The sequence below is a fragment of the Nestor notabilis genome, unplaced genomic scaffold (genome assembly GCF_000696875.1).
Source record: "Nestor notabilis isolate BGI_N333 unplaced genomic scaffold, ASM69687v1 scaffold1116, whole genome shotgun sequence".
Lineage (NCBI taxonomy): Eukaryota > Metazoa > Chordata > Aves > Psittaciformes > Psittacidae > Nestor > Nestor notabilis.
The window spans coordinates 42,464-70,403 of record NW_009934033.1 but is presented as its reverse complement, the minus strand read 5'-3'; the positions used below and the strand labels follow the sequence as shown (position 1 = coordinate 70,403).

General features: G+C 37.2%; 1 protein-coding gene across 1 annotated transcript in view; it reads left to right on the top strand.

The window, feature by feature from the left end:
- PPFIA2 (protein tyrosine phosphatase, receptor type, f polypeptide (PTPRF), interacting protein (liprin), alpha 2) overlaps positions 1-27,940 on the top strand; it is a 66,103-nt gene that overhangs the window by 19,686 nt on the left and 18,477 nt on the right. Inside the window, exons 10-14 of the mRNA XM_010017126.1 lie at positions 387-624; positions 3,224-3,253; positions 4,118-4,248; positions 7,487-7,641; positions 12,432-12,525. Of these exons, the coding sequence (XP_010015428.1) occupies positions 387-624; positions 3,224-3,253; positions 4,118-4,248; positions 7,487-7,641; positions 12,432-12,525 (648 nt within the window). The remainder of the gene's footprint in view (positions 1-386; positions 625-3,223; positions 3,254-4,117; positions 4,249-7,486; positions 7,642-12,431; positions 12,526-27,940) is intronic.

Sequence of the window (27,940 nt, the reverse complement as noted above, 5' to 3'; positions counted from 1 at the left end):
TAGGGATGAAATGGGCAATTTGTTTTGCATGTTCTCTTGTTTTATTAATTTGGATTATTTTAGCAATTCCCTTCTTAAAGGCCCAGTTTCATTAGACTTTATGTTTGTGCTTTAGCAACAGAAAATCAGACGAAGCTAACTTAAGACTGGAATTATTTTCCCATGGTAAATCGGATTGTTAACCCTCCCCTCCCCTATATGGTCTGTATTTTATCATTCTGGTGATTAAAATAGTACCCTTTTCAATATTATTTTGGAGTTGATTTATGATATTCATCTTTGTTTTTCTTTTACTTTCAAATCTCATTTGAAAGGAAATCGTTTTTAGTTTTGCTTTTGGGGTATCAGAGACAAAAAAAGCCACCTTTTCTTTTTTATTTAATAAGGTTAATCCAAGAAGAGAAAGAGTCAACAGAACTGCGTGCTGAAGAGATAGAGAACAGAGTGGCCAGTGTGAGTCTGGAAGGATTAAATCTGGCCAGAGTCCATCAAGGTACCTCCATTACTGGGTCAGTGACAGCATCGTCACTTGCAAGCTCATCTCCTCCCAGTGGACACTCAACTCCTAAGCTCACCCCTCGCAGTCCAGCCAGGGAGATGGACAGAATGGGAGTTATGACGCTGGTAAGAAACTTTGTGATGACAATTTTAGGTGTTCTGTTTCTGGTGTTAAATACTTAATATTTCACTGTATGAATGGCTCATCTCGCTAATTCTTTATTCACCTCTTCATCGTACATATAGAGAGAAAATTCCCTAGAATATGGACATTTGGATGGTTTGCGGTTTTGTTATTGTGTTTTGGTCATTGCATGATTCACCAGGGGCATAATGGTCTGAGGACCAAGAGCTGTGGAATTAATAAGAAACATAACTGATCACTGGAATTACTGTAATCAATTTATACATAAAAATAGCTCTGAAGTGATACAGTTATTACACAGTAGTCTGTGGGACTATTGCCAAGTTTAAACCTCCAGGATATGTCTAGACGACACTGAAACCATCTACTACTTCATATGTATAGTCATTTGGATATACTTCTATATTTGGTATGCTCTTACATACTTGCAACATTTTGTATGTATTCTTCATTATGGTATATCAAATACTTGAAATAAGTGTTCTGTTTTCTAATAGTTCATTTCACTGATATATTTTAACATTACAAGCAACACACATAAATAGATACCAAGCCATCAAATTACCATGCAAAGCATTTTTAACATTACTGTACGTTTGAGGATATATTCTGAAATATCTGGTTTGATTTGAAAGGGGATTTGCAAAAAAAAATTTTGTCTAAGACAAAAAGTAACAGTGCAACAGTCAAGTAAATGAAGGTAATATGCATTGACATATTCAAGACGTAAACCTCTGATAAGAATGCAGATGCAGGATTCAGTGTTCAGTGCAGGCTATGAACTATTTTGGAGCCTGGGTGAATTCATCCCTTTAAGCATTAGGATTGAATCAAAGTAGCCCTCTCTGCTAATCTCTATGTACAGGGAGGAGAATAAGATATATTTAATCCCATTTTTTATTTAGCATTTCTCTGATAATCGTTATGTCCCCAGTGTTCCCTTGTGGTCCATTCCTGGGGAGCAACAGCAATGGTTCCCTCAGCAGAGGGGAAATGAGCCTTGATCTCAATCACAAGGCAGAAATTAACTTTCCTAGCCAAGACAGCTGCTAAGAACTGGGAATGGAGCCCAGCTGTTCATTCTGCTAAGCTGGGACTAGGGACTTCTGTCTACCATTATTTAGCATTATTATTCCTTTTCGTGGGAATTGAAAACTACTGGTATCCAACTGTGCCCCTCCCAGTTTAGGCATGGTGTTTGCTGCCTTCTTGGGACAGCAGAGGGGAGGTGGCAGCTGTGGCAGACTGCAGTACTGATTCTGTGCTGCCCCCAGTTCCTACTGCTGAACAGCAGAAATGAAAACGTTGGCAGCACAGACCCACTTCACCAAAGCAGCACCTTCGCGAATATGCAGATTGGCTCCATTTCACTATCCAGTTAAACTAAGAAATCTGGCTACAGATAAATGGCAATGGTTAAACTGACCTTCCAGCAGAAACCTGCACGGCCTGGTTGTCTTAATTTGGGCACAGTGGCTTTGGGTCAGTAGGTTTTCAGATTCAAATATCAAATGACAGCATAGCCTCTGTTCTTCATTGCCATGGACTCACTGGCATCCAGCTCTAGCTTTGCTAACGCCCAAATGGGTATGCCTGTATGGCATAAGTTGCAGTTGAAATCTTAGCATATCATAAACTGTAGAAGGAGTACCTGACTGTGCTCAGCAGTACAGCCCACAACTTTGCTCACCCTCATCAACCATTTCAGGACACTTCTGCCCAGCACTGTTGCAGCAGGAGCTCAGTGTGGAGTATCATCTCCTTACTGGCTGGGGGCAGGCACTGACTGGCTATCAGACATCCTCTAAGTGGAAACGTTGTGTTGGTAAATATTCTGTAGAAGTTTGGTCTCTAGAGCACAAATTGCCTAATAATCCTGTAGGAGTTGGGTGGAGAAGCAGTACTGCCTAAGTTTCCACAGCCTGGGTCCATGCAGTAAATATATCCTGCAGAATGTCTTCAACTTTGAATGAGTGAGACATCTAACAAAAATAAAAATGAAAAGGGGGTCAAACAAGACATATTCTATCAGCCTTCTACTTCCAAATAATGCTCCAGTACAGAAGATGGGTGAATTTGTTTCCATTGACTGAAAATGCTAGTCACTTTGATGTGGGATAACTGGAAAGAAAGACCTCTTTTTCAGACATACTATTTTTGATGCCATTTTGTTTTTATACTTTTATATTGTGCGACACCAATACATCTGTAATATTAGATAAAACTAAATCAAAATAAATAAATAAGTATAAAAGAAATCTCTGTTGGGGGTAGTGGAAAGATTTATATGAAAATTCCAAAAATAAAAAATGCTGTGATAAGCTTGCAATGTCCTATTCTTTGCTAAGCTTATGAAAATAAAGGAGATTGCAACTTTAGAAAAAATAACTGCTTTCCCAAAATGGCATATATGTCAGGGGTTATGTTATGACAGCAAGTGTATAACATGGATGGTATTATGAAACTTCTGCTTTCCACTTTTGAATGTGAAACGAATGAATGTATGGCATGTTGTTATGCTCAAACAAAATTTATTAATCATTCTTTTTTCGTTGTTGCTGCTTTTGTTACCAACCTAAGCCAAGTGACCTAAGGAAACATCGGAGAAAGGTATGACACTATAGGGGGTTTTTAAGTTTGGGAGGGCACATTTGTCATATTCCTCTGCTATTCAGATAACCTTGCCAGCTTCTGCATCCCCTCTGCTCTTTCTCATTCAATTCCTGAACATAATCATGTTAATTCTACCTGGAAAGGCTTGCAGGCGTCACAGATAAGTCACAGAATCAAGGCTTACCAGTGGTACCTTGGAGTAGTAGCCTCTAGAGCACAAACGTAAAGGAATGCAGTTTAAAACTAAAAAAATAAAAAGTGTGGATGCAAAAGAGTTACCTTCAAACGTATTTTGACCATTTTTCTTGCTGAAGGAACCAGGGTGAGATTACTTGAAATCTTCTCAAGCAATATAAAGTTGTTTACAGAATTGGCACTGACTGTGGGATTTATCTTTGCATTAAAGGAGATAATATTAAAGGTAAATCATTACATGCTGTGATGAAATTAATTTTGGTTCATGATTATTTTCAAGCATTCTGACCATTCTGTTAGCGAGCTATGGAGAGAGTGGTCTTATTTATGTCTGTATTTACCTTCTCCCTTACATCCCTGAGAAACTTTGTTTACTCAAATAATCGTGTTTAATGAAGAGACATGCTCATGTCTAAGGTTATTTTTGTGTTTAGACCTTCACTGGATCAACCTGTTTGGCATAAAATGAATTAATTTATTCTTCAAGTGTGATCTCTTTTCTTTCAAATACATACCTTAAGCTGCCATATTTAGACAATTGCTCTTTCCCAATAGCCAAAAAAATTGCACCTGAAACCATGCATGCTCAGTTCACTTGACAAATTTGTGTATGTTGAAACTTTCTTGAAAAGCTAATCTGCTCTCAATGGAGTCTCTCTCCCCCAGATCGCAGTAGTTGAAGAAGATGGGCGTGAAGATAAAGCCACAATCAAATGTGAAACTTCTCCTCCTCCAACACCCAGAGCTATCAGAATGACTCATACTCTTCCTTCTTCATACCACAATGATACCAGAAGGTAAGATATTTGTAATAGGAATTGGTATTTCACAGTTTTACCTAGTCTTATTCTTTTCAAATTATGTTGTTTAACTATTCCAAAATGACTGATTTCTTCCTGCTGCTTCTTCACAATTGTTTCCCCTTCTATGAGAGAGAAAGCCTTATCCTTTGTCTCTTGCATGACCCTGAGAACGTTTGTCAGTGCTAAAAGACAGAATCATAGAATCACAGAATGGTTGGGGTTGAAAGGGTTCTCTGGAGAACATCCAGTCCAACTCCCCCACCCCTGCCAAAGCAGTTTCACCTAAAGCAGGTTGCACAGGATCACACAGAGGCCCATTTTGAATATCTTCAGAGAAGGAGTCTCCACAACCTCTCTGGGCAGCCTGTTCCAGTGCTCTGTCACCCCAAAAATAAAGAAGTTTTTCCTCATGTTCAGATAGAGCTTCTTGTGTTTCAGTTAGTGCCCATTGCCCCTTATCCTGTTGCTGGTCACTACCAGAAAGAGTCTGGCCCATCCTCTTGATATGATCCCCTGTCTTGAACTGGGGAGCCCAGAAGTGGACCCAGTACTAGAGATACAGCCTCACCAGGGCTGAGTAGAGAGAGAGGATAACTTCCCATGACCTGCTGGCCACACCCTTTCTAATGCACACCAGGACACCATTTGCCTTCTTTGCCACAAGGGCACATTGCTGGCTCATGATGAACTTGTTCATCAGGTCTGCCAGTTCTTTTTCCACAGAGCTGCTTTCCAGCAGGTCAACCCCTAACCTGTACTGGTGCATGAGTTTGTTTCTTTCTCCCCAGGTTCAGGACCCTACACTTGCCTTTGTTGAACTTCCTTTCTGCCCAGCTCTCTAGCCTGTTCAGGTCACACTGAATGGCAGTACAGAATTCTGGTGTATCAGCCACTCCCTCAGCTTCATATCATCAGCAACCTTGATGAATAAATTGAACAAGACTGAACCCTGTACTGACCCCTGGGGAGCACTGCTAGCTACTAGACAGAGTCGCTGATGTAGGTGGACACACAACCATCTGAACTCTGCCATTTAGCCAGTTCTCAATCCACCTCACTTCCCTCATCTAACCCATGCTTCCTGAGCTTACCTATGATGATGTTACAGGAGAGAGTATCAAAAACCTTGCTGAAGTCAGGGTAGACAACATCCACTATTCTCCGCTTATCTACCCAGCCAGCCATTCAATCATAGAAGGTTATCAGATTAGTCAAGTGCGATTTCCTCTTGGTGAATCCATGTTGACTATTCCTGATAACCTTCTTTTCTTCCACATGCTTAGATATGACATCCAGGATGAGCTGTTCCATCACCTTTCCAAGAATGGAGGTGCCTGGCCTTTAGTTTTCTGGATCCTCCTTCTTGCCCTCTTTGAAGACTGGAGTGACATTGGCTTTCCTTCAATCCTCAGGCACCTCTCCTGTTCTCCATGACTTTTCAAAGATGATGGAGAACGGCTTAGCAATAACATCTACCAGATCCCTCAGCACTCATGGGGGCATTCCATCAAGGACCATGAATTTGTGGTTGTCAGTTCTGCCTAAATGATCTTTAAACAGATCCTCCTTGACCAAAGGAGTGTCTTCATTTCTCCAGACTTTCTCTGTTGCCTCCAGGGTCAGAGATTCCCGAGGGCTGGCCATAGCAGTAAGCCTGAAGCAAAGAACACTTTCAGTAACTGTCTTCTCTCTATCCTTTGTCATCAGGACATCCATCTCATTCAGCAGGCCCACATTTTCCCTAGTCTTCATTTTGCTACTGATGTACTTGAACAAGCACTTCTTGTTGTCCTTGACATCCCTTCAGATTTAATTCCAAATGGACTTTAGCCTTCCTCGTTGTATCCCTGCATACTCTGACAAAGTTCCTATATTCTTCCCAAGTAGTCTCTCCCTTTTTTCACCACATTCTGTTAACTTCCTTCTTCTGTTTGAGTTTTTCCAGGAGCTCCTTGCTCATCCATGCAGGATGAGCTTGATCCTTGCTTATCTTGCCCCCTTTGCTTGATTTCTTACTCATAGAGATGCATCAATCTTGGAGGAAGTGATGCTTGAATATTAACCAGATCTCTTGGATCCCCCCTACCTTCCAGAGCCCTAACCCACGGGATTCCACAAAGTAGGTCCTTGAAGAGGCCAAAGTTAGCTCTCCTGAAGTCCAGGGTGCTTATCACAATCCTGCTTATTGCCCTGCTCCTTCCACACAGGATCCTGAACTCTACCATCTCATAGTCACTTCGGCCAAGGCTGCCCGCAACCTTCACATCCCCAACCAGTCCTTCTTTGTTAGCATAAGGTCCAGCAACACACCTCTTCTCATTGACTGCTCCACCACCTGTGTCAAAAAGTTATCATCAGTGCTTTGCAGGAACCTCCTGGATTCCTGTGTTTTTCATCAATTTTTCTTGGCAAATTAAAAATATTTATTTACTTTCATCCTTTTTTTTCAAGTGAGATTCATTCAGACAGATGGACAAAAGGTGATCTTTTATTGCCCTACATGTTGCTAAATTGTTTAAAGAAGATGACGTGATTGTTTCACTTGTTGGGAGATTATCTTGCCCCCTTTGCTTGATTTCTTACTCATAGAGATGCATCAATCTTGGAGGAAGTGATGCTTGAATATTAACCAGATCTCTTGGATCCCCCCTACCTTCCAGAGCCCTAACCCACGGGATTCCACAAAGTAGGTCCTTGAAGAGGCCAAAGTTAGCTCTCCTGAAGTCCAGGGTGCTTATCACAATCCTGCTTATTGCCCTGCTCCTTCCACACAGGATCCTGAACTCTACCATCTCATAGTCACTTCGGCCAAGGCTGCCCGCAACCTTCACATCCCCAACCAGTCCTTCTTTGTTAGCATAAGGTCCAGCAACACACCTCTTCTCATTGACTGCTCCACCACCTGTGTCAAAAAGTTATCATCAGTGCTTTGCAGGAACCTCCTGGATTCCTGTGTTTTTCATCAATTTTTCTTGGCAAATTAAAAATATTTATTTACTTTCATCCTTTTTTTTCAAGTGAGATTCATTCAGACAGATGGACAAAAGGTGATCTTTTATTGCCCTACATGTTGCTAAATTGTTTAAAGAAGATGACGTGATTGTTTCACTTGTTGGGAGATCATTACTAAAGTATAACCAATTTGTTTGCAGAGCTGCTCAGAAAAAAAGTGAAATCTTACCTGCAAATGTTGCCATGTTATTTATTCCATTTCTTTATTATCATTTTGTAGTAGCTTGCCTGCTTCATTGGAGCAAGAAAGCATTGGTCTTGGCAGTGTCAATAGCAGCCAGGATTCCCTGCACAAAGCCCCCAAGAAGAAAGGAATCAAGTCTTCGATAGGACGCTTGTTTGGTAAAAAAGAGAAGGCTCGTCTTGGACAGCTCAGTAAGGAATTAGTGGTAACAAACCAACATCACCATTTCACAGTCATTTTCCCATTTTTAATTTTGCTGCTCTTCAGTTTCCAATTTGCTTATTTTCCTGTTTTGTCTGGCAGAACTTTTCCATTAAACTTCATTGCTATCAGTAGTTGTATTTGTCTTGACTTTGCTGTAATGTAAATGAAAGGAGACTTCTGGCACAAACTACTAGAGTCATCCTCTTCACTGAACCTACTGCTTCAATAATTTCTTGAATTAGGGTAGAAGAAGTGCTAACAGTGTATTCTCAAATAGCCAAATAAAGAGGAGGTGAGAAAATAGTAAGTAATAAACCGCTATAAGCGGTGTAGCTATGTGATATGGAAGTAAGTGTGGTTGCTTTTCAGATTTCAGTGTGTCAATAGATGTCTGCTAGTGCCTGTCACTGAATGTCCTCACCATACTCTTTCAATTACCTATGCTGCTCACGGCAATGCTTTGTTTTCTTTCTACTACTTCTCCCCTTTTCCCCTGTTAAGACCTTAGTCTAATTCATTTATGATAAAAATTTTCCTCTGTGATTTTCCATGGGAAAATCTACACCACATGCTAAAAAAAAAAAAAGTCATAGCATAACTTTATTTAATTACCTCAGGTAGCATAAGCAATAGAAGGTGAAATGACAGTCTTCAGCAAAGGCTCATAGTCTGCATGCCCAGATGGGCAAATAATACATCTTTAGCTGCGGTCTGCTAGTCTATCTGATCTAGCTAGATTAATATTAGTATGAATACACGTGACAACAAACCATCAAGTTGGAATAGATGTGTCAGTAAAATAGAGATATTAGCTATTTCTTAGTTAGGAAGATGTCACATAATATGAATTTGTGAGGCACTAAATTTTTACTGCTGTGGTGACCAAATAACACCTCTAAAAGGATTTTAAGGGTCTGTAATATGTAAACCTAAATTTAAAAAATAAATTAATATTAAAACATGTCCTTATCACAACTAACAAACTCATCACTAAAATCATGCAGAATAAAATAAGGTTACATTAAGGTTAAAGTATCAAAAACAAATAACTGAGCATTCTCCATTTATACTCCAACTTTTCTCCTCTCTCCCTGAACTTTGTGTTCTTGGGAAAAAAACAAAAATTCTAATCATACTTTAAATTCCTTTTTTCCCCACTATGGGAAGAATAAAGCTGATTTATTCAATCTTTTTAATAGTGTAATGTATTACGGAATCTATTAAATGAGTCTTTCAAATACACCTATACGTCACCGTCTGCACTAATGGAAAATTTTATAACTTCATAGTGAATTATTAATTCACGTTTACATTCCATAAAACCAATTCTATTAATACTGGTGGATTATGCATAATAATCTGTGGTTTCACAGTAACTCAGGAACACAGGGGTAAAGGTGTAGTAACAGGAGCAATGTAATCTGGTAGTAGACTAATTTCTTAATAATACCCACCATGTGTAATAAGACATATGTATAGTTGCATAAAGCTTATTTGTAATTCTCAACAATAGCTAATGAAATCACAGAAAGATATTAGTGAAGATTTGCAATTAAATGAAACAGAAAAGATTTCAGTGTAATTCACATTTTAATTAACCAAACTAGGTTTACAGGCATCTATAAAATTAACAGTAGGACTGTTAACTGAACAAAGAGGAGGTGCAAAATATTTTTAGAAATTGAAATGACACTGGGCACCTGAATTATAGTTTTTCTTGTGTTAATTTTTAAGATATCAAAAGAAAACCAACTACTGAGCGCCAATTTTCATTCATGGCTGTACTTTAAAGACCAAACAAAATTTAAACAATATCAATCATGGTAGTACTTGGAGCAATTCCATGACAGGTAGGCTACGTGTGCAGCTGTATAATTAATAGTTCTATTTATAGTAAGTTACTGTATCACAGAAATCAAGATAGTAAGCCCTATCATTACTGCACTGCAAGATATTTGTATGGTTTTTGCAACCTAAATTTATTACATAACATCAATAAAGGAATCTCATGTAATTCCTTACTTAAATTAAACGTTCTAATTTGATATAGATACATACTACTTATAATTTTTAATATGAAAAATAACTTTTCTTCAATAGCTCATCAAATATTAAAGAAGTAATAAATGTAATTTTGAGCTTCAGAAACATTAATTTGTTTTCTTATATATGTATATTTGCACATGCACACAATTATGCTTAAAGAGCACTTTAAAAGTTCATGTCAATGCAGAGAATATTAGGGATCCAAGTAATATTATACAATGTAAGTACACATCATATTTCCATATCTAATTCTATAATATCTCTAAAATCACATATAATATATAGTCATATTTAAGAAGCAATACTGTAACCTCCAAAGTTTTAACACGAACTTCAGTAGAGCCACATTACCACCCAAAAGATTTCCTTGCTCTGCATTCCCTGCAGAGCTCTGAAATGATTAATTTTCCACTGCTAAACTTGCCAAAGTTTCATTATTTTATAATTTGCTAGTTTTACCACCTCTGACAAACCATTCGTGTTCAAATTCATGGCTTAGGAGATCTTTCTGAGAGTCAAGATTCAAGATTCTTCAAGATTTCTTCAATTAAGGGAAGAGGGAAAAGGAATATTATAGGGACCATGGGTGTCTTTTTTTTTACTTCTTTATTTATTTGTTTGATTGTAAACTTTTCCACTTGGGGAATACCACACTAAACACATATTCTTCCCAGATTACATTTTAAATAATGTAATCCTTAAAAAAACCCAATACATTGCAGGGTTTTACAGCCCTGCCCAGGCAAGCTGATCTGTATGGTGTATGCAAAGGCCGACTTCTTGGGAAAGATTTATTAAGGCATACTGCAAGTGGCTCTCCCAGAAAGGTGTGCAATTTGCTAAATTAAGAACTTACTTGAGAGTCAGCAAGAAACATTTTGTGAGATATTCTGTAAAATTTTGGAAGGCAGATGGAGTAAAGCAAAGTATAACGTTCATGTTTTCTGCATTTGTGATTGGAGGCATTGTTCTCATCACGAGACTTGTGGAAGTAGTGTCCTCTTTAGTAAAGAAAAATTCTGTCTAGATGAGCAGGAGTGTTAAAAATACACCAGCTTTGAAACGATAGCTTAAACCCAGGCTTTTCTAAGTTAACATCATAAACAGGATGCAGCAATAAGTTTTGTTCTTACTTGCATGTAAAAATGACTTGTAAAAAACTGAGATGCTGTTTCACTGTATAGCATTTATGCATTATTTTATGGTTAAAATAGAAATATTTTAATTCATACTGTGCTTTCCGAATTATGCCAGCATCCACTCAACAATTTTTCACTACCAATTAGCTGAGAAATAAGAAATTGTCGTTGTCAAATGGAGTCAAGCACTGTTGTGGTTTAAGCCCAGCCGGCAACTTGGAACCACGCAGTCGCTCGCTCACTCCCCCTCTTTTCCTTCCTCCCCCCGCTCCCGGAGGGATGGGGAGGAGAATCGAAGGAATGTAACTCCCACGAGTTGAGATAACAGCACTCCAGTAACTAAGGTATAATACAAACCACTACTGCTACCAATAATAATGATAAGAGAAATAACAAGGGAAAAGGACACAACCGCTCACCACTCGCCGACCGATACCCAGCCCGACCCGCGCAGCGATCTGGGCCTTCCGGGTAACTCCCCCCAGTTTCTATACGGGGCATGACGTGCTGTGGTATGGAATACCCCTTTGGCCGGTTTTGGGTCAGCTCCCCTGCCTCTGCTTCCTCCTGGCTTCCCCTCCTCTCTGGCAGAGCATGAGACTGAGAAAAGTCCTTGGTCAGAGTAAACATTACTTAGCAACAACTAAAAACATTGGTGTTATCAGCATTGTTCCCAGACTGAAAGTCAAAAACACAGCACTGCACCAGCTACTAAGAAGGAGAAAAATGACTGCTGTAGCTGAACCCAGGACAAGCACCAACAGTTATATCTTGACTTCCTTCTTGTGCTGGTTACATGCCTTCTGAATAGCAGCACAGGAGGAAAACAGCCTTCAAAGAAGTGCTCCAGCCCCAGTCTGCACACATACCTGTGCAAATGAGAGGACAGCATGGAGCCAGAATATACTGACAGCATAAGCAGGTCCCTTCTTCCTTGAGTCCAGGCAGCGATAAAAAAGTCAGATCATCTTTCTGCTTCTGCAGTGGCAAAGTTACATTAGTGATCTATTGTATGATCCATGCTCATAATACAGTAGCAGTCGTGTCCTTAGTTTATAATATGATCTTATTGGTCCAGGTGTCCTTGTTTACTGAAAGATTTCCTTGTTGCTCTGTGCAAGTTATTCAAGTTCCCATGCCTTTGACAGGAATTAGGTGCCCATGAGCACATCCAGGAAGACCTAGGAGGCTTTTTACTTCTCTTGAGAAGGCCCTTTCATTTGTACGTTTCCCAACTAAGATTAAAAAACAATGAGTGCGTTGCATACTTAGGACTGTGAGATTGATCTTCATGAAGCAAGGAAAAACAGGAAAAGTAGATATATAGTACTCTTCTCATAAATTTCTGCTAAACACAAGGAGGATGAAACAGTCTTTACCTCTAGTTCCACTCTTATCCACATAACGAACGCTTGTCAGAATTTACTTCTGTAGGTGATAGATGTTGTCCACAAACACCAGATGTCATGGTTTAGGGAAACAAACATAGATGATAGTGATGAGTGGGAGGGAGATTGAAGTGTTGAGAATGGGAAAAACTGGGAAAGAGCTATGGGAAAATATGATGGGGCTTGTTTTGTTCTGTTTTCCAGGAGGCTACATGGAAACAGAGGCAGCAGCTCAGGAATCTCTGGGATTAGGCAAACTTGGAACCCAAGCAGAAAAGGACCGAAGACTAAAGAAAAAGTGAGTACTTTTTTCATGTGGCTTTCATTAGCTCAAACTTGATTCAAATGTCAAGTTTTGTGTTGTTTTTACATATATGTGTAATGAGAAGCAAGACCATCCACAATAGCAGTTTAGTACTTAGCACAGTCTTTTTCCAGTGTAAAAGTTTTAAAGCTGCATTAGGGAAAACTATTCAGTCTGTCAGTTGTACAGTATTGTTTCATCTGTGAAAGAATGTAGGTTTATGAGAAAGAGACATTTTCTGTTTCACATTGTCATGAATTCCTTTTGCCTTCCGTGTAATTTTTTAAAAATAGGTAGGCATTTAATGATTCACTACATAGATAAATTATTTTCAGAAGGTAAAGAAAGATTGTTTTTTGCATTACCTACTGAACACATGATTATTTCTGTCTGTAGAAGTCAAAGGCTCCCCATAAACCCTAGCAGCTTCACTTTCTTTTTGCCTGTCAGCAGATGACAACCTAGCTTTTGGTTTACATAAATCACATAATAATTTAATACTGTCTTTGGTGCCACTCCTTGTAAAACCAGTACACTGACTCATAGCAGCTGCCAGCAGCTACAGAGAGCTATTAAAATAAAGCTACAAGCACAAAAGAATCCGCTTGGCAGCATCACAGTTCCAGTGTAGTTAGAGGGTGTCAGAGAAAAAAAGATGGTACTTAAAAGTGACTGCAAATTCATTCTGTAAACAAACAGCTTTATTTTTCATCCATAGCCATTAACTTTAGTGCTATTATTTGGATTCTGAAAGCCTCATTTTTTAAATTTGCAGGGATTTCAAGTTTCTTTCAGTCTTTCAGTGTTCCTTTGCAAAGTTTCAAGAGAATTTGCAATTCTAATCCAAAGAATCTAGGGATGGTCTTTCAGCTTCTCTTTAAATTTATATAGAGAGTATTTTTAATCACTACTTTCATATAAAGCTCCTACAAAATGCAACTCTAAGTGTAAATATCCATGTAATGTAAAAATGTGTTTCGTTTAAATCAGCCTCAATTTAGCAATTAAAGATAGAGAAGCAGTCATTGTGCTAGCTAAGAGAGAAGAAATGTTTTAAATTCAATTAAGAAATTCACAATAACATTCACAGGGATACTAATTGATGAATCTTGTCCTTATATTTCTTATCTATACATTTCTATCAGTCATTAATCATTTAGAAAAATATGGATGGAAAGATTATATTACTGTGCTTTTTTGCTAAACCTAGAAAACATTTCTGATACCATCATTATCATTCCTAAAGAATATAAGTGAATTTTCAGCAGCCTATTTTTTGAAGTCGCTATTTATCTTCCAGCTCTGAGGACTGAAGGTATCACAGTATTGAAATCCCTTTGAAGGGACAAATGTGTTCACTTTGTTCATTTTCTCGTATGTTAGTTCTTTAAACTGGATAAACTAACTTAAGACTTGACACATACTACTGCATACCTGACATGACAACTCGAGATATGAGAGTGCCTACCAAGTTTTGGGTCTGGAAATAGTAGGTGTATAAGTAATCTGTTATTATACTTATGTCTAATCTCACACAAACAGACTTTTCCATGCTTTCTGCTTTTCAAGTCTTTCCTTTTTTCTCCTGTGTCTGTGTGTCCTTGGTTCTTTATGAATTAGATATAATCAAAATGTTCTCTGCTGGAAGGAAAGTAATCTTTCCTTTATGTATATGACTATTCATCTAGTCTGAATTTATGAATGTATACTATTTATCCTAAGTACATGTTATATGCCTATGTCATGAAAATTTTTAATTTTTTCCTGTTCCTTTAGATTTGTCTGTCTCATAGTTTCTCACTTTGGAATCCTTACAACTGCTTTTAAGAATACTCCTCATTTATTATCAGAGAAAGGTTAACATGAGAATTGATGGTTTCTGTATATATTACGTAGTTGTACAGGATATGTAATATGGGAAATATGTAACATTTTGTGTTAGAGATATACACGGGTATCTAGTGAATTATGATAGTGATCAGGGAGCCAAGCAATCAATAGGGTATAAAAGAATTAACAATCCATTGTAAAAAATGCAGTCTTGTATTTGCATGTCTTGCCTCAGAAAGTGTTAAGTTGAAAGAGTCCAGAAAGCCACTTAAATTGAAAGTTTGTCTCAGTAGGTCAGATTTATTTCTGCCAACACTTATACGCACAATGCATAACTCCCTCTGGAAGCAGAGCCTTAATAGTAGCTGCAAGATTATTGACCTGGGTGATGCAGATGAGAATATTATGCTGTGTAACAACAAGGATGGTATTAATGTGTAGGAGGTCTTCATAAGAGGTAATAACAGAAGTCTGAGAATAATTTTCTATCTTATGATGTAGCAGTAAGATTTAAGTCCAAGCATTTGATTCCGTTTTACTGATAAATAAAATTGCCCTATAAACCCTGCAGAGATAGCAAGCTCAGTTGCTGGAACAGAGAGAGCAAAGTACTTCACCTTGTAAGGATTTCTACTGCTAATTTTAGATTAGGACATAAACCCCCAAGAAAGCCAGATACACTAAAAGAATGAAGCATAGGCTAAAGCAGGGAGGCGCTCCTTTGTATTACATTTTAGGTCTGGATAATCTTTCCTTATGCAGCCAATTCCTTTCTCTCTTAAACCAGCAATAATGCCACACACTGAACTTGAGATTCTCTCTTACACGTCAATCAAGTGAAATGGCTTTCAGCACTGTTAATAATTCAGTGAACTTCTCTTTCAGTTCAATCGTAGTTCTAGTGCAGGAAAGCAAGGAGCCTTCCCTTGACATGAAATCAGAGGTCTGACTCATCACTGTGATCAACACATGAGTTCTGTGAGCAGTACTTCACCAGTTTGCAATTAGCTTTGAGTTAGTAAATTAAATTTGGATAGAAGTTATTATGAAAGGATGGATTCCTTAAAATGTTATCCATTTCTTTCACTTGAATTAATCTCTTAAGTTAAAAATACCTTAAAATACTAAATTTCTAATTTTATATTTTCTAATGTATTCTCATCAGTAATTCAGCAAGGATGCCCCTACCTCAGGGATAAAGAAGTGTGATGTTTTGAACTGCCAGCTGCTGCAGCCAATAGGTACTAATGGTCCACTAGGTGCCCTGGACACCTGCTCCCTGAGTAGCCAGCACATGCACTGTTCTCTGCCCTCATGGAGTTACAAACACACTGCAGCATGTGGTAGTATTTTAGCACAATTTACAGGCATAGAATGAATTACTGAATAATACATTTCACTCAGAAAAGTTTCGTGAGAGAATATGGTAATTCTGGAGACCAATTCTCTCTCTGGTGATTATCGTGTCATTAACTTATTTCAATGTTTTCCTGCTTCTTGCTTAGAAGATGCTATTTAGATGTAATTCTTTCAGTTTCAATTGACTGCTTAGGCATCATTAAAATGTAATTAACAGTTTGCCTCAGTGGTATGCTAGGCATTTATAAACCTCAAACAAGAGTCTCTATTCATCCAATGTTTGGTGATTCCAGTAGATTTATTAGGAATGAGAAATCAAGGAAGCTGTGTAAAATCTTTAAATTAAACCCAGCATATTCCTAAAATAATCTGAAAAGATAAACTTAAGTTTCCTGACTCATCCATAGATCTTTACTCTCAAATATTAAGCAGCTCTAGTTAATATTAAAACTTTTTAAGTCTTACTATTTGTAAATTGAGTGTGCAGGCCTAGAAAACAAAAAATGAATGTCAGGGGTATTTAAAGCGTTTAGGATGTTGTTCCATCATTTGGTGAAAATAAGTGATGCTGTGGTGTGACAAAAAATAACAATTGAATTTTTATTATTTAAACTAGCCTTTATATTCCACTTGGCTTGTTCTATACAAAATATTTTATATATAATGTCTTCTGCCTTTTGTCTGACTCTCAGAGCCTGTTTGCCTAATGAGTAATTTCTTCAAGAAAACTCATGGTTTAGAACTAGAAGTATTAATGGCACTGATACCCTATAGGTCACCCTTACTTTTCACCCCCCAATGATTCAAATAATCAGCACTCATCTAAATGATAAATTTTATTTGATTAAGGTGTACTGTCCAGAAGACACCCATCACTGAAATGAAAAATGGAGCATTTTCTCTTTGTATTATTTGTTTTTCTTTTGTGATTAACCAGTGTTCTTGTGAAAAATAGTTGCCTAATTTCCAGTTCTGAATTTTGTAGTGGACTCCAGCTACCATTTCTCCATGACTGTGTATACACTATTCCGGCTGTTCGTGCCGCCATCCTTCATGGATGTCTTTTCCACCAAGTGATATGGCTGTGCACAGTAACTTGGCCTTAGCATTCACTTAGGATTGTCATTATAGCCCAAGCTGGGACCCAGCATAGGAAGTTTCAGGTCAGTGCGGTTTCTATCACAACTCATAAAGGTTCACAGAGGGTTGGGACAGAGGCATAGTGCCTTCTGGGACAGCAGAAATTGATTAGAATGTGTCCCACAAAACAATTCATACCTCAGAAAAAGAGTAGATACCACTGTGCCTAAAACCAAATAATCTGTATCCCCCTTAAAAATGCTTATCTCCACTGACCTCATCTAAGGTAGCAAATTAAGACACTTAACACAAGCTGTATAAATATTTTACTGTTCTTTTCACTAAAATACCATATAATGAACCCTTTATAAAAATCTTCTTTAACAGTGAACTCAGTCAAACTTGAAATATTATTAACAAACAGAGCCATGTTTCCTTCCCTTTTTGATACAATTCCCTAGTGAACATCAGTTGTATTCTCCTTGTCCATCATTTTGCCCAGGAATGATGTCAAATCATCCTTACCCAAAGCCTCATTAGTGGCAAATTCAGCTCTAAAGTCTCTCTTTGTCTTTCAAAGTGCAGTATAGCTCTGAGTGCCAGTAATACATATCCTTTTCAAATGTAATGTTTGATTTGATCTGCAACAGTATGCAATATAGCAGCAAATAAGTATCTGCCTGAAGAAGGGAGCATGCTTGTTCTTTTTTTGGCTATGATAGAGTTAATTTTCTTCATAGTAGCTAGTATGGGCTAAACCACAACAATGCTGAAGAAAAGACAGTCTTCTATGTTCATAACAGTATGTAATGACTGGTCATAGTCACTGATATTTCACAGGGTGTGTTTATTTCATCCTGTGCAAGGCACTAACAAGAGGCAAGGGCTGAGAAACATTTAAGTGGTGTGTAGTCCTAGAATGCCACACAAAGGTGTATTTGACCGTGTGCATGCTGCTAGTACAATTTGAGATTGACCAATGCCATTACCTCCTCAGCAATCCCAAATACAAATTATCTCCATGAAAAAAATATTTGCATGCAAGTCAGCTAGCCTGGATCTTACTGACAGGATTCCAGTCAGAAGCTGATAAATTCCCCAGTGTATTAATATGAGCATTTGAATACCAATTGTTACTTCATAACCAATGAAATAACTGCACTGTGTCATAATGCTATCGCTCCTAATCATCTGGTGGTGTCAGGATGAGTCAAGCAGAGCTTTAGCTTTGCTTTTTTCTTCAATTTTGTTTTGAATCTAGACAAAAATCTATTAATTCCACATTTCCAAAACAAGCTTAAGATGTGAGGTTTATATTTTCCAAGGAAAATCAAATTAAGCCATTCTTTCCGATGAAGCTGTTTTGAGGAGATTTACTCCACAGGTAAAGGTTTTTATTTGCCAAATATAGCCTCCTGCCTTCAAGTGGATTGCAGAAAAGCTTTTCTATGCCAGGACATATACATATACTCATGTACCTGAATAAAGACTTGTAAAATCAAGACCTAAGTAATTCTCATATGTAAAATTGCAGTGTAAAAAGACATTCTTAGTATTCACAGCTTTATAATTAACCTTGCAGAAAGAATTGCAGTGCTGTTAAAGTCTCAGCTGACTACAGTAATGTATATATTAAACAGCAGTAACTTCCATATGAAGAGAACAGTATTGACTCTTCTTCCTTTCTACCTGGAAAAGAAAGAATGATAAAGGTTCTAAGTTCCTTTGATAAATTTGACAAATTCCTAATAATGGTTCAGTCCTTTTGTTGGTGTTCATTCCTATATAACCTTCAAAAATTGGAAGATGATAGAGAAAAGTCACAAAAAGTAGGCGTTGTGTAGTGGAATCCACATTTGAATAAAATGAGTAAAAAACCCCAGAACATCAGGACTTCCATTTTTTTTTTACAAGCAAACCTTAGTTTGGATCCTGTCAACAGGCTACTTGAAAAAATATTTAGGCAGATCTTTCTGTGGAATAACAGTTTGAAACATCATAGTTATCATTTAGGTGCTTTTGAATCCACACAGCGCCCCTTTAATTAGGTTTTATGTGTGCAACTGCAATTAGAATTTGTCATAGTGTATTTGTGACTACAAATAATCTCTGTCCTCTGCAGTATACAAATAGCTGGTTTTAATGGTTTTCCTAATTACAGACATTTTGGAAAAATTAATCCAATTGGATTAATTAAGGTCTTTTTCTGTGCCATCCATCTAATGTTCCTGCATACTTAATGCTTATTAAATGCCATTATATCCTAAATGTACATGATTTTTTTTTTACAGTGATGTAAAGATTCCCTCCCCCCCCCCCCCAATCTTTTATTTACTGAATCTTTAAGGAAAATACAAGTTTTCTATTTGATTTCTTCCCTGCCTACCCCATCTGTGATAAACTACCTGATGTTGTTAGTAGCTTTGAGACTGATCTTTAGTACTTCCTCCCTTTCTAGAAAACAACACTGTGTTCAGTATCTGTTATTTTCTGTTTTCTCATTCCAGTGGAGGAAGGAGAGGTATTCAGTGTTCTGATATGGAGATTAGGAATGCCTGCTGTGTCTTGGCTGGATTGCTGTCTAATCCTTGAGACAAACATAAGATGAATATTATTTTTAAACTTAATTCCTTTAGCAAATATTTTGAACACTTACTGGAAGACCTTTCATATCATTAGTAAGTCAAAGCTTTTGCAGTACTAAAATATATCTTGCTATTATGTTAGATACTTGGAGCCTTTTTAGCATTATACATGTAAGGATATATGGGTATGTATCTTCAGAGGATTATTAAACCTTATTCAGATTATTCTGAGGATGAAAAAATTGATACAACATATTTTATTCTATATCTAATCACATTTTTAAATAATTTAGTATTTTAAAGAATATTATTTTTATCCTTTGCCCTTTTTTATTCTTTTCCTCATAAAAGTAAACGGACATTTGTATTAACAAGTTGCAAGTTTTTTTATCAAATAAAAGCAGAACAAAACCCACTCCCTGACTGTTCTACAAATATAAACTTATCTATTGCAATTTGGATTTCCAGGTAAATGTAAACATCTACCTATATGCATGCAACTGGCTTTCTAAACAATGACCTCCAGCAGATGAAATATCGTGTCAGATTAACTGTAGAATTAGGGTTTAAGGGAATAATGGATAAAACACAACAGAGGAAAAAAATTCAACATAACTTCTAGTTTAACGTATGTCTAAGGGAAATTATGTTCCTTCAATAAAATGATGATGAAAAGGCAAAAGCTAAAATATAAAGATACAATTTTTTCTGCTGTATTTTATTATTCTGCAGACAAGGTGCTCAGGAGGTGAAGGAATGTTCCTTGATTCTCTGCTTCTATAATGAGGGAGACTGCAATGGCCTTCAGGTCCCATACGTTATTGCCCAAGCGACTGCAAACTGCCAACTCATTAAAGCTGCCAGAAAATTACTCGCATTCTAATTAATTCCCCTGTTTATTTCTCTCTACCCATACCCAAAGGAATATTCAGAGGAAGATGTAAGAAGTGAGATTTCTGGTTCAATAGATTCTGAACGTCCAAAATTAAAAGCTTTTCCAGCAAAGGTGTTCAACTCAGTCTTTGTAGTTAGCTCAGTATTAAATGAGCATGAATCATCAATTCGTATTCAATTCTAGTGCTACTTTCATCAGATTTGGTAGTCGTTTGACTAGTTCTCTAGTCCTTTATTTATATTGCATACCTTTGTTGTTCTTCTCTTCCTGAATTTTCGTTTCCTAAACTTTCTGTGTATAAATTTGTCATTTGTTTCCATCTACTATTCTCTATTGCGCTTTCGCTCCTCTCTCCCAGCTTTTCTGCTGATCTCACATACATGAAAACAAAATTTAAGATCTTGAAACCAACACCCTCCTGAGCTCGCTGAAATGTCTGCAATCTTTTCTTAATTATTATGAGAGCACAGACTTTTCATCCCCAAGTTTTCTACAGCTATCTCTACCAAGCATTTTTATATGTCTATAAATCACTTATTAATAGAAGTATAATACTCTGAGATGTCTGGATTTCATTCAGGCATATAATTTTCTTTTTATGATGGCAATTAAAGGACGCTGAAGAACGTTTATTATTAGTGATGGCATCCTGCTTTCTCCTGCAGATATAGTTTCCAATTATGATAGCAAGAGTAGGTTACCTAGAGGGCAAATCACTGGTACCAGTATTGCTACTAATCTAGTGTTAGTATGACCATTAAAAAGTGATAGTCATTTATGTACATGAAATATGCATATTTAAAGAAAAAAAGAAGTCTAGGTCATTTATGATTACCCTAAGATACTTTGCTAAAATATTAACAAAGTGCACATAGAAAAGTAAACATTAGTTTGTTGTCCATTCAGTTTTACTGTTTCTCTGTGGTAATTTGCTTAAATCCAAAGGTTTGGGATTTTTAGGATTTTTGGTGTTACACAAAAATCATTATTCTATAACTCAAATCTGGACAAATGCTTGGATCTGAAAATCTATTCCACATTCACTGTGTTTACAGATTACTGGCACAAATATGTATTGTAGATGGAAGATGTGTCGTGCTGAGCAGTACCTAATAAATAGCCAACATCAGTTTAATAAAAATCTCATTTCAACAGATGCATCTGTTCCTCACAAGAACATTTGACTTCTTTAAAGCATTCAAAGGCCAGTTAAGAAAGATTTCTGTAGTTATAATGGTGGTATTATTTTATCTATCATATGATTTTTATTTTTTTATGGGCTTCTATATGTTCATTAACATTTATGTGCTTTTTTTTCCATTCATCTCTCTCCATCTCATGAAAAGCATATCTGGGTAAGTTAAAACACCATGGCTGCTGAACATACTCACTTTCAGCACCATGTTTATTTTCTATCTATCTTTTATTCTTATTTCTTTTTCGTTTTTTGTGAATCTTGTGTAACAATCCGTGCAGAAAACCAACGCAAATGAAAACTTTCAAAGTATTCAAAATAAATGGTAAACCTCAAAAGCATACAAAAATTCAGATCAGGGCTTGCTCCTGCAGGGCGTAACAGAATGGATTAACTAATTGGAGATTACTTCTGTTGATGTTTTTTTTTTTTTTAATAAACACTTTTGGGGAGGTTTAAAGCTCAGAATCATGAAGACATTTGAAAGTTTAAGTCAGTGGAATAATTGTGAGAGTGGAGGCCTAGATTAACAAATGCTGTTAAGGCATAAATTTTTAATTACATCACAGAAGACTCAAGATTATAAATACTAAATAAGAATCCAGACTACACCATTTACTTTTTTTTTTTGTTTGAGCCTTCATGCTCTGTAGTAGTACAATAATACTTTATTTGTGCATATAATTTTACTATTTTGTTTTTCACTAGGTAATTTTTTTAACCTGATATCGTTTAAAATCTTCTTTTCCTCTTTGATTTATCGTCAACTGTTACATTTTCTTGAATAATTTTTGTAATTTGTTGAGAAAATTTCATCCATTTAAAATATTTTTGAGCTATAACTTCCTAAAGGTATAAGGATAAAAAACTCAAACTGACCAAGAGTTACCACATTAATTTAAATAAGTACATAAAAAGTAACTTGTTTTTTTATTACACATTTAATACCATTATTAATTTATACAAATTCAACTACTTTATTTTGTCTTATGATGACCTTAGCTATAGGATTCTAGCCTCTCGTAAATATTTAGCAAGCAACAATAGAAAAGATAAAATTCAAATCCAGCTTAATTGAATAGAAATCCTCTCTCCTGAATTTGTAAGTCTTTGACTATGAGTATGTTCGCTTTGAAGAGTCAGATGTGCTTAATCTTAACTTGAAATCATGGGATTACCCAGACAAATATGATATATTTGGTCTATCATTACTGTCTACTTCTCTTCTAGAATCATGCAAAATATTTTGTTGTAAAGTAAACATTCTAGTATTGGTGATCATGATAGTGTCAGTAATAATAATCAGAGGATCTGCAAGGTAAACACTTTTGTTTGTTACCTTTTTGAGAAAATACCTATGAGTAAAGGCCATTTCATAAAATCTAAATTGCCTGTTAGCCAAAATTTTTAGTATAAATCCTGCTTGTATTTTGCAAACATGGTTTGGCTCTTGACTTTCACCATGCCTGCTTTTCAGTTATCTCACATTTATGATTACGTTTTAACTAAGAGACATCATAATATGTTCAGTATAATATGCCTGAGGACTTTTCATGTGAACCCTAATAGAACTATCAGAGTAAATGCTATTATTTGGAGAATTGTGAAGATCTGTGTTGAAACATAGTTCAGTTCAAGTTCCATCAAGACAGTGTCTGGACTACACAGACTGTTTGCATTATGTATATCAGAATTCCTAAGCTGTTATTTCTTCTTTGCTTCATGGGGGGGATTCTCTTCTTCATAAAGAAAATTGAATGTCACTGAATGACGCTCTTTAAATCAAGATCATGTTAACTTCCCACACAAAGTCTATTTAAAGATTATTCGTATTTTTAATGAAGTTGATTGCATTTTATGTAATGAGTTGGTGAGGGCTGCTTATAGTGAGCTAAAATTTTCCTAGTGCAAGGGAAGGATATATATGAAATAGCAAATTTTCAGTATAATAACATATTTTTGCTCTTATCATTCCACTATTCCTTTTGCTCCTCTGTACCTCTGCTGTTCAGAGGGGTATTAAAGCATTCATATTCCCCATGGAATGAGACAGGTGTGCTCTCAACTTGGTAAATAAAATGGCCCAATGTAACAGCGTCTTTAGGATGTTATTTTGGGGAGGATCAGAAGCCAGTGCTAGGGAGGAAACCCCACTTCTCTGACACACAACTCCACAACTTGGCATGATGTGATTTTTCTTTTCTGTGTTTCTTACAAGAGTCAAGACAGCCCACTTGATGAGGTGCTCTCTCTAAAGTAAATAGAGGCATCTCAAATTTTGGATAAATGCTAAACAGTTGAAGTTCATGAAATTCCCTGTCTTTACAAAACCAGGCTCAGGGTAATAACTTTTAAATAGCATTTTGCAGTTACTCCCATAATATCTCCAACAAGACAATTTTATTCTTGAACAATAATAACGTTATCTTTAAAAATACAGCTTTAATTTGGAATTCATTCCAGTGTTAGTAAGTGGTTTAAAGCCCTATTGCAAAATAATAGCATTTATAGGAATGCCTAATTAATGTCAATTTTTCCTTATCAGCTTGTTTTCATATGTTGCCAAAAAACTAAACGAGCATGGAAATAATTACATTTTAATTACCTACCTCCTTACCAGTGTAAAGTGGTCACATTATAACATGTAGTACTCTTTTGACAAAGTCTTAAGATGAGAAAATCTCCGTGTTCCCCTGCAAAGCATCTTCCAAATTAGAGAAACCATATAATGCTATTCACAATCTCCAAACCCTATTTTTGTAATGGAAGAAAGAGAAAGTGATGAGCTTTAGGGTATTTGTTTCTTCCTCTTGTTGTCAGTTTTATGTTTTTGTAAGGAAAATGGAACCGCAGTTGCCAACATTTGCCCTTGGGGACCTTCTGTTTTCAGGTAGCCAGTGACTACCCCACAAAGACAATAGTTCATTCAGGCTGTTCTAAAATGTTTGGATTGTATTCCAAAATAGGCAGATTACTGGATTAATTTTTCTGATGATTTGCGCTATTGATCAAAACAATACATGTTTTTTCTTTCATGACACTTTTAACTTATTTTGAAAGAATGGTGGGGTTTTTTTATAGTGCTCGTTCATATTAAAGACCTCAGAGTTTTTTTTGACTGCCAGCTAAGAATATCTCAGTCAAAAATAGAAATTCTTGGTTTAGTTCTGGTTTAGAATTTGAAGGTTCAGGTTCTACAGACTTTCTAAAGTGTATTAAAAAGTGGTCAAAGAATAGTGTTCGAAAAGTAAAATATAATTTAAATAAACTTTAATATTGGAGAGTTATTTAAAAGAAATATCTGAGGGCAGGAAGTATAAGTCCTGAAGTATAAAATTCTTTTCAAGGGAAATAAATATTATAAAAATCCTTTAGTATTTCACATCAGTAAGTGAGGCACAGGCCTTATGATGCCTATATTCCCTGTGCACATCTGAGTATAAAGGATTAAACTTTACATTAAAAATATTTTAAACCCAAAAGACTTCCAAAGACCCTTTGGATTATGTTGGTCATACTGTAGTCTTCAGCAATAACATACGTATATAGGGCATCCCATTTCTGGCCTGGATCCATTTACTTCAGACAAAATCAATAACCACAACTGTATTTTGTTTGGCTCTGTGAGCCTGATTGCCTCTGAAGTAACATAAATTCTTTGCTGCTCTGGGAAAGTGTATTTGTTTGAGAAACATTGGAATAAAGCTAATCCTCCACACCAACCCTCAGCCCAGTTCAAATGTTGCAAGGTCACACAAGGGTCCTTAGAAATATGTACTTTATAATTCCAGCATAAAGTATTAAGTTTCTCATGGAGGTGAGACCTTAAATAGCCAATGCCTCTTCTGCAGGCACCTCTGTTCCTGAGCACATGCAGGGATTTCATGCTATATTAAAGAAATAGGCCAAAACTTCCTCCCTGTCTCCTTGCAGACCACATGCTACTGCTGTTCTGCTTGGAGCAGGAGACCCACAGAAGCAAGGAAGGACCATGGCCCTCAAAGCCGTAATCTTCTTTTTCACTTACTGTGTTAGCTGGCCCTGTACTTTTAGCTGGTTTGGGTGATGAGAATAGCCCAGATAAGGAAAAATCTGGGTTCAGGTTCCTGCAAGGATGGTGTCTCCATGGAACTCCTGCCTGCAGAAGGGGCTTGCTTCCTAGGCTTCGGCTGACTTTGAGAAAGGAGCAAGTCACACAGCGTTTTGCGGGGTTCATGCTCTGCCGTGGGACACCAGAACTGGACATGTGAGAAAGAGGCATCCCTGAAAGTGTGGCTCTCCCTAAGTACAGCCATACCAGCTCACAGCCTTGGTGGCAGCTAGCAGCTGTGCAGCCCATTGTGGCACCTGAGGGAGGTACAACACGGCTGTAGCTCTGCAAGCACCCTGTAGAACCAACTCCAAGGGAAGGCTGCAACCCAAATACCTGATCCACAGGTAGGTGGGAGGTGACCAAATCGGTCCATGCCTTAATTCTGCTTTCCTAAACAGTCAAGTGTGTATGCCTCTATTGGTCTTCGCTACTTGTCTCCCCGGAAATGTGGGATTCCTGGACCTTCGCCAGCTACTGAAGATAATGTGGTGGTTTTGTGGCCTGAGAGCAAGTTCTTCACATTTTATTGAGGATTATGCTTTCTTACAAAGCAAGTATAGCTCTACATGTCTTTGGACATGATATGCTGGGCTGCTTCAAAAGGAGCGTGGACAACGGTTTGAGGTTAGGTGATTCTCCCCCTGTAGTCCACTCTCATGAGACCACACCTGCAGTACTGCGTTCAGTTTTCAGGGCCCCCAACATAAGAAGGAAATGGACCTGTTGGAATGAGTCCAGAGGAGGGCCATGAAGATGATCAGAGGGCTGGAGCATCTCCCCTGTGAAGACAGACTGGGAGAGCTGGGCTTGTTCAGTCTGGAGAAGAGAAGGCTTCATGGAGACCTTAGAGCAGCTTCCAGTACCTAAAAAGGTACAAGAAATCTGGAGAAGGACTTTTTACAAGGACATATAGGGACAGGACAAGGGGTAATGACTTTAAGATGAAAGAGGGTAGATTTAGATTACATATTAGGAAAAAAATCTTCACTATGAAGGTGGTGAGGCACTGGAACAGGTTGCCCAGAGAAGCTGTGGCTGCCCCCTCCCTGGCAGTGTTCAAGGCCAGGCTGGATGGGGTTTTGAGCAACCTTGTCTAGTGGAAGGTGTCTCTGCCCATGGCAGGGGGTTTGGAACTGGATGATCCTTAAGGTCCCTTCCAACCCAAACCATTCTGTGATTCTGACATCTGAGTGACATAGAATAAGCTATGCTGCAAAGGATGTGTGGGAAGTTAGATAAACTTCAGTAACACTGTCAAGTACTTGTAATGTTACATATTACTACACCATAAACATAGAAAGTAAAGCAGCTGCCTTTCTATTAATATTCAGAGCTAGGGATTTAAACACTTATGCAAAATTGAATATTTGAATTTCATTCCCTACTAAAGCCAAACTCCCTCAGCCTGGCCCCTTTGCAGTGCAGAAATCCCCAAAGGAGTCCTTACAAGTAAGATCACTCCATTGCTTTCATCTGCTGTGATTTTGTAGTACATATATTTGAAATGCAGCTAAGGCAGTGAAGAATTGCCAAGGGATAACTGAACCACAAAAGCTGTAGTAATAAAGGAAGACAGAGCAGAACTGAAGCTATAATTCCAAGATTTCCTTGTTATGTGGGAATGTAAGCAAATTTTAATACTACATTAGCATAGTCCCTGTCTAATATATTCTTGGGTACAGCTTGTTGCTGGGAGCATTCTTTTGTGTTTCACTCAGTCGGAGGCAGCTGAGAATATGTTGTTAAATACCAGGAATAAAAGACTTCTGAATGACTGCTTTTTCTATGCCACCACAGTGGGGTTTTATTCCTGCTCCAGGGATAAAAATGTCTGATCAAATGTTTGAATATGTTTAACATAGAATATTTTTCTGATAGTCTAGCTGACTGGCCTATACATAACTGCCAAATATTTCATACCACTGTATTAAAAGTATATTTTAAGCTTTGAGAATGATGTTTTGCATATATACTTACTGGAGGACAGAGAAGCTGCAGGTGCAGGAATTTGATTGCTATCTGGTCAACTCAATAGAAATATATCTATGTATGTGTATAAAATTTATAAACCACATCAGTCTATAATAATAAAAAATGTATACATCAGTAAAGCACATGTATTTCTTCTATATATAAGCAATAATAATTACAAAATGTAACATGGAACTATCAGAGATATAACCAACCATTAATTAGCCATGAATGGCTTATTTAAGATGTAGAATAGCTGTACTCAAGACACCCTAGAATTGTACACAGCTGGTTTAGTGTTTCAAACACTCAGGCTTGGCAGTGTTACATCCATGCTTCACTCAGGTCTGGAAGCTGGTAATTTGGGTTTTTCTTGGCCGTTACAAAACACCGGCTCAGCT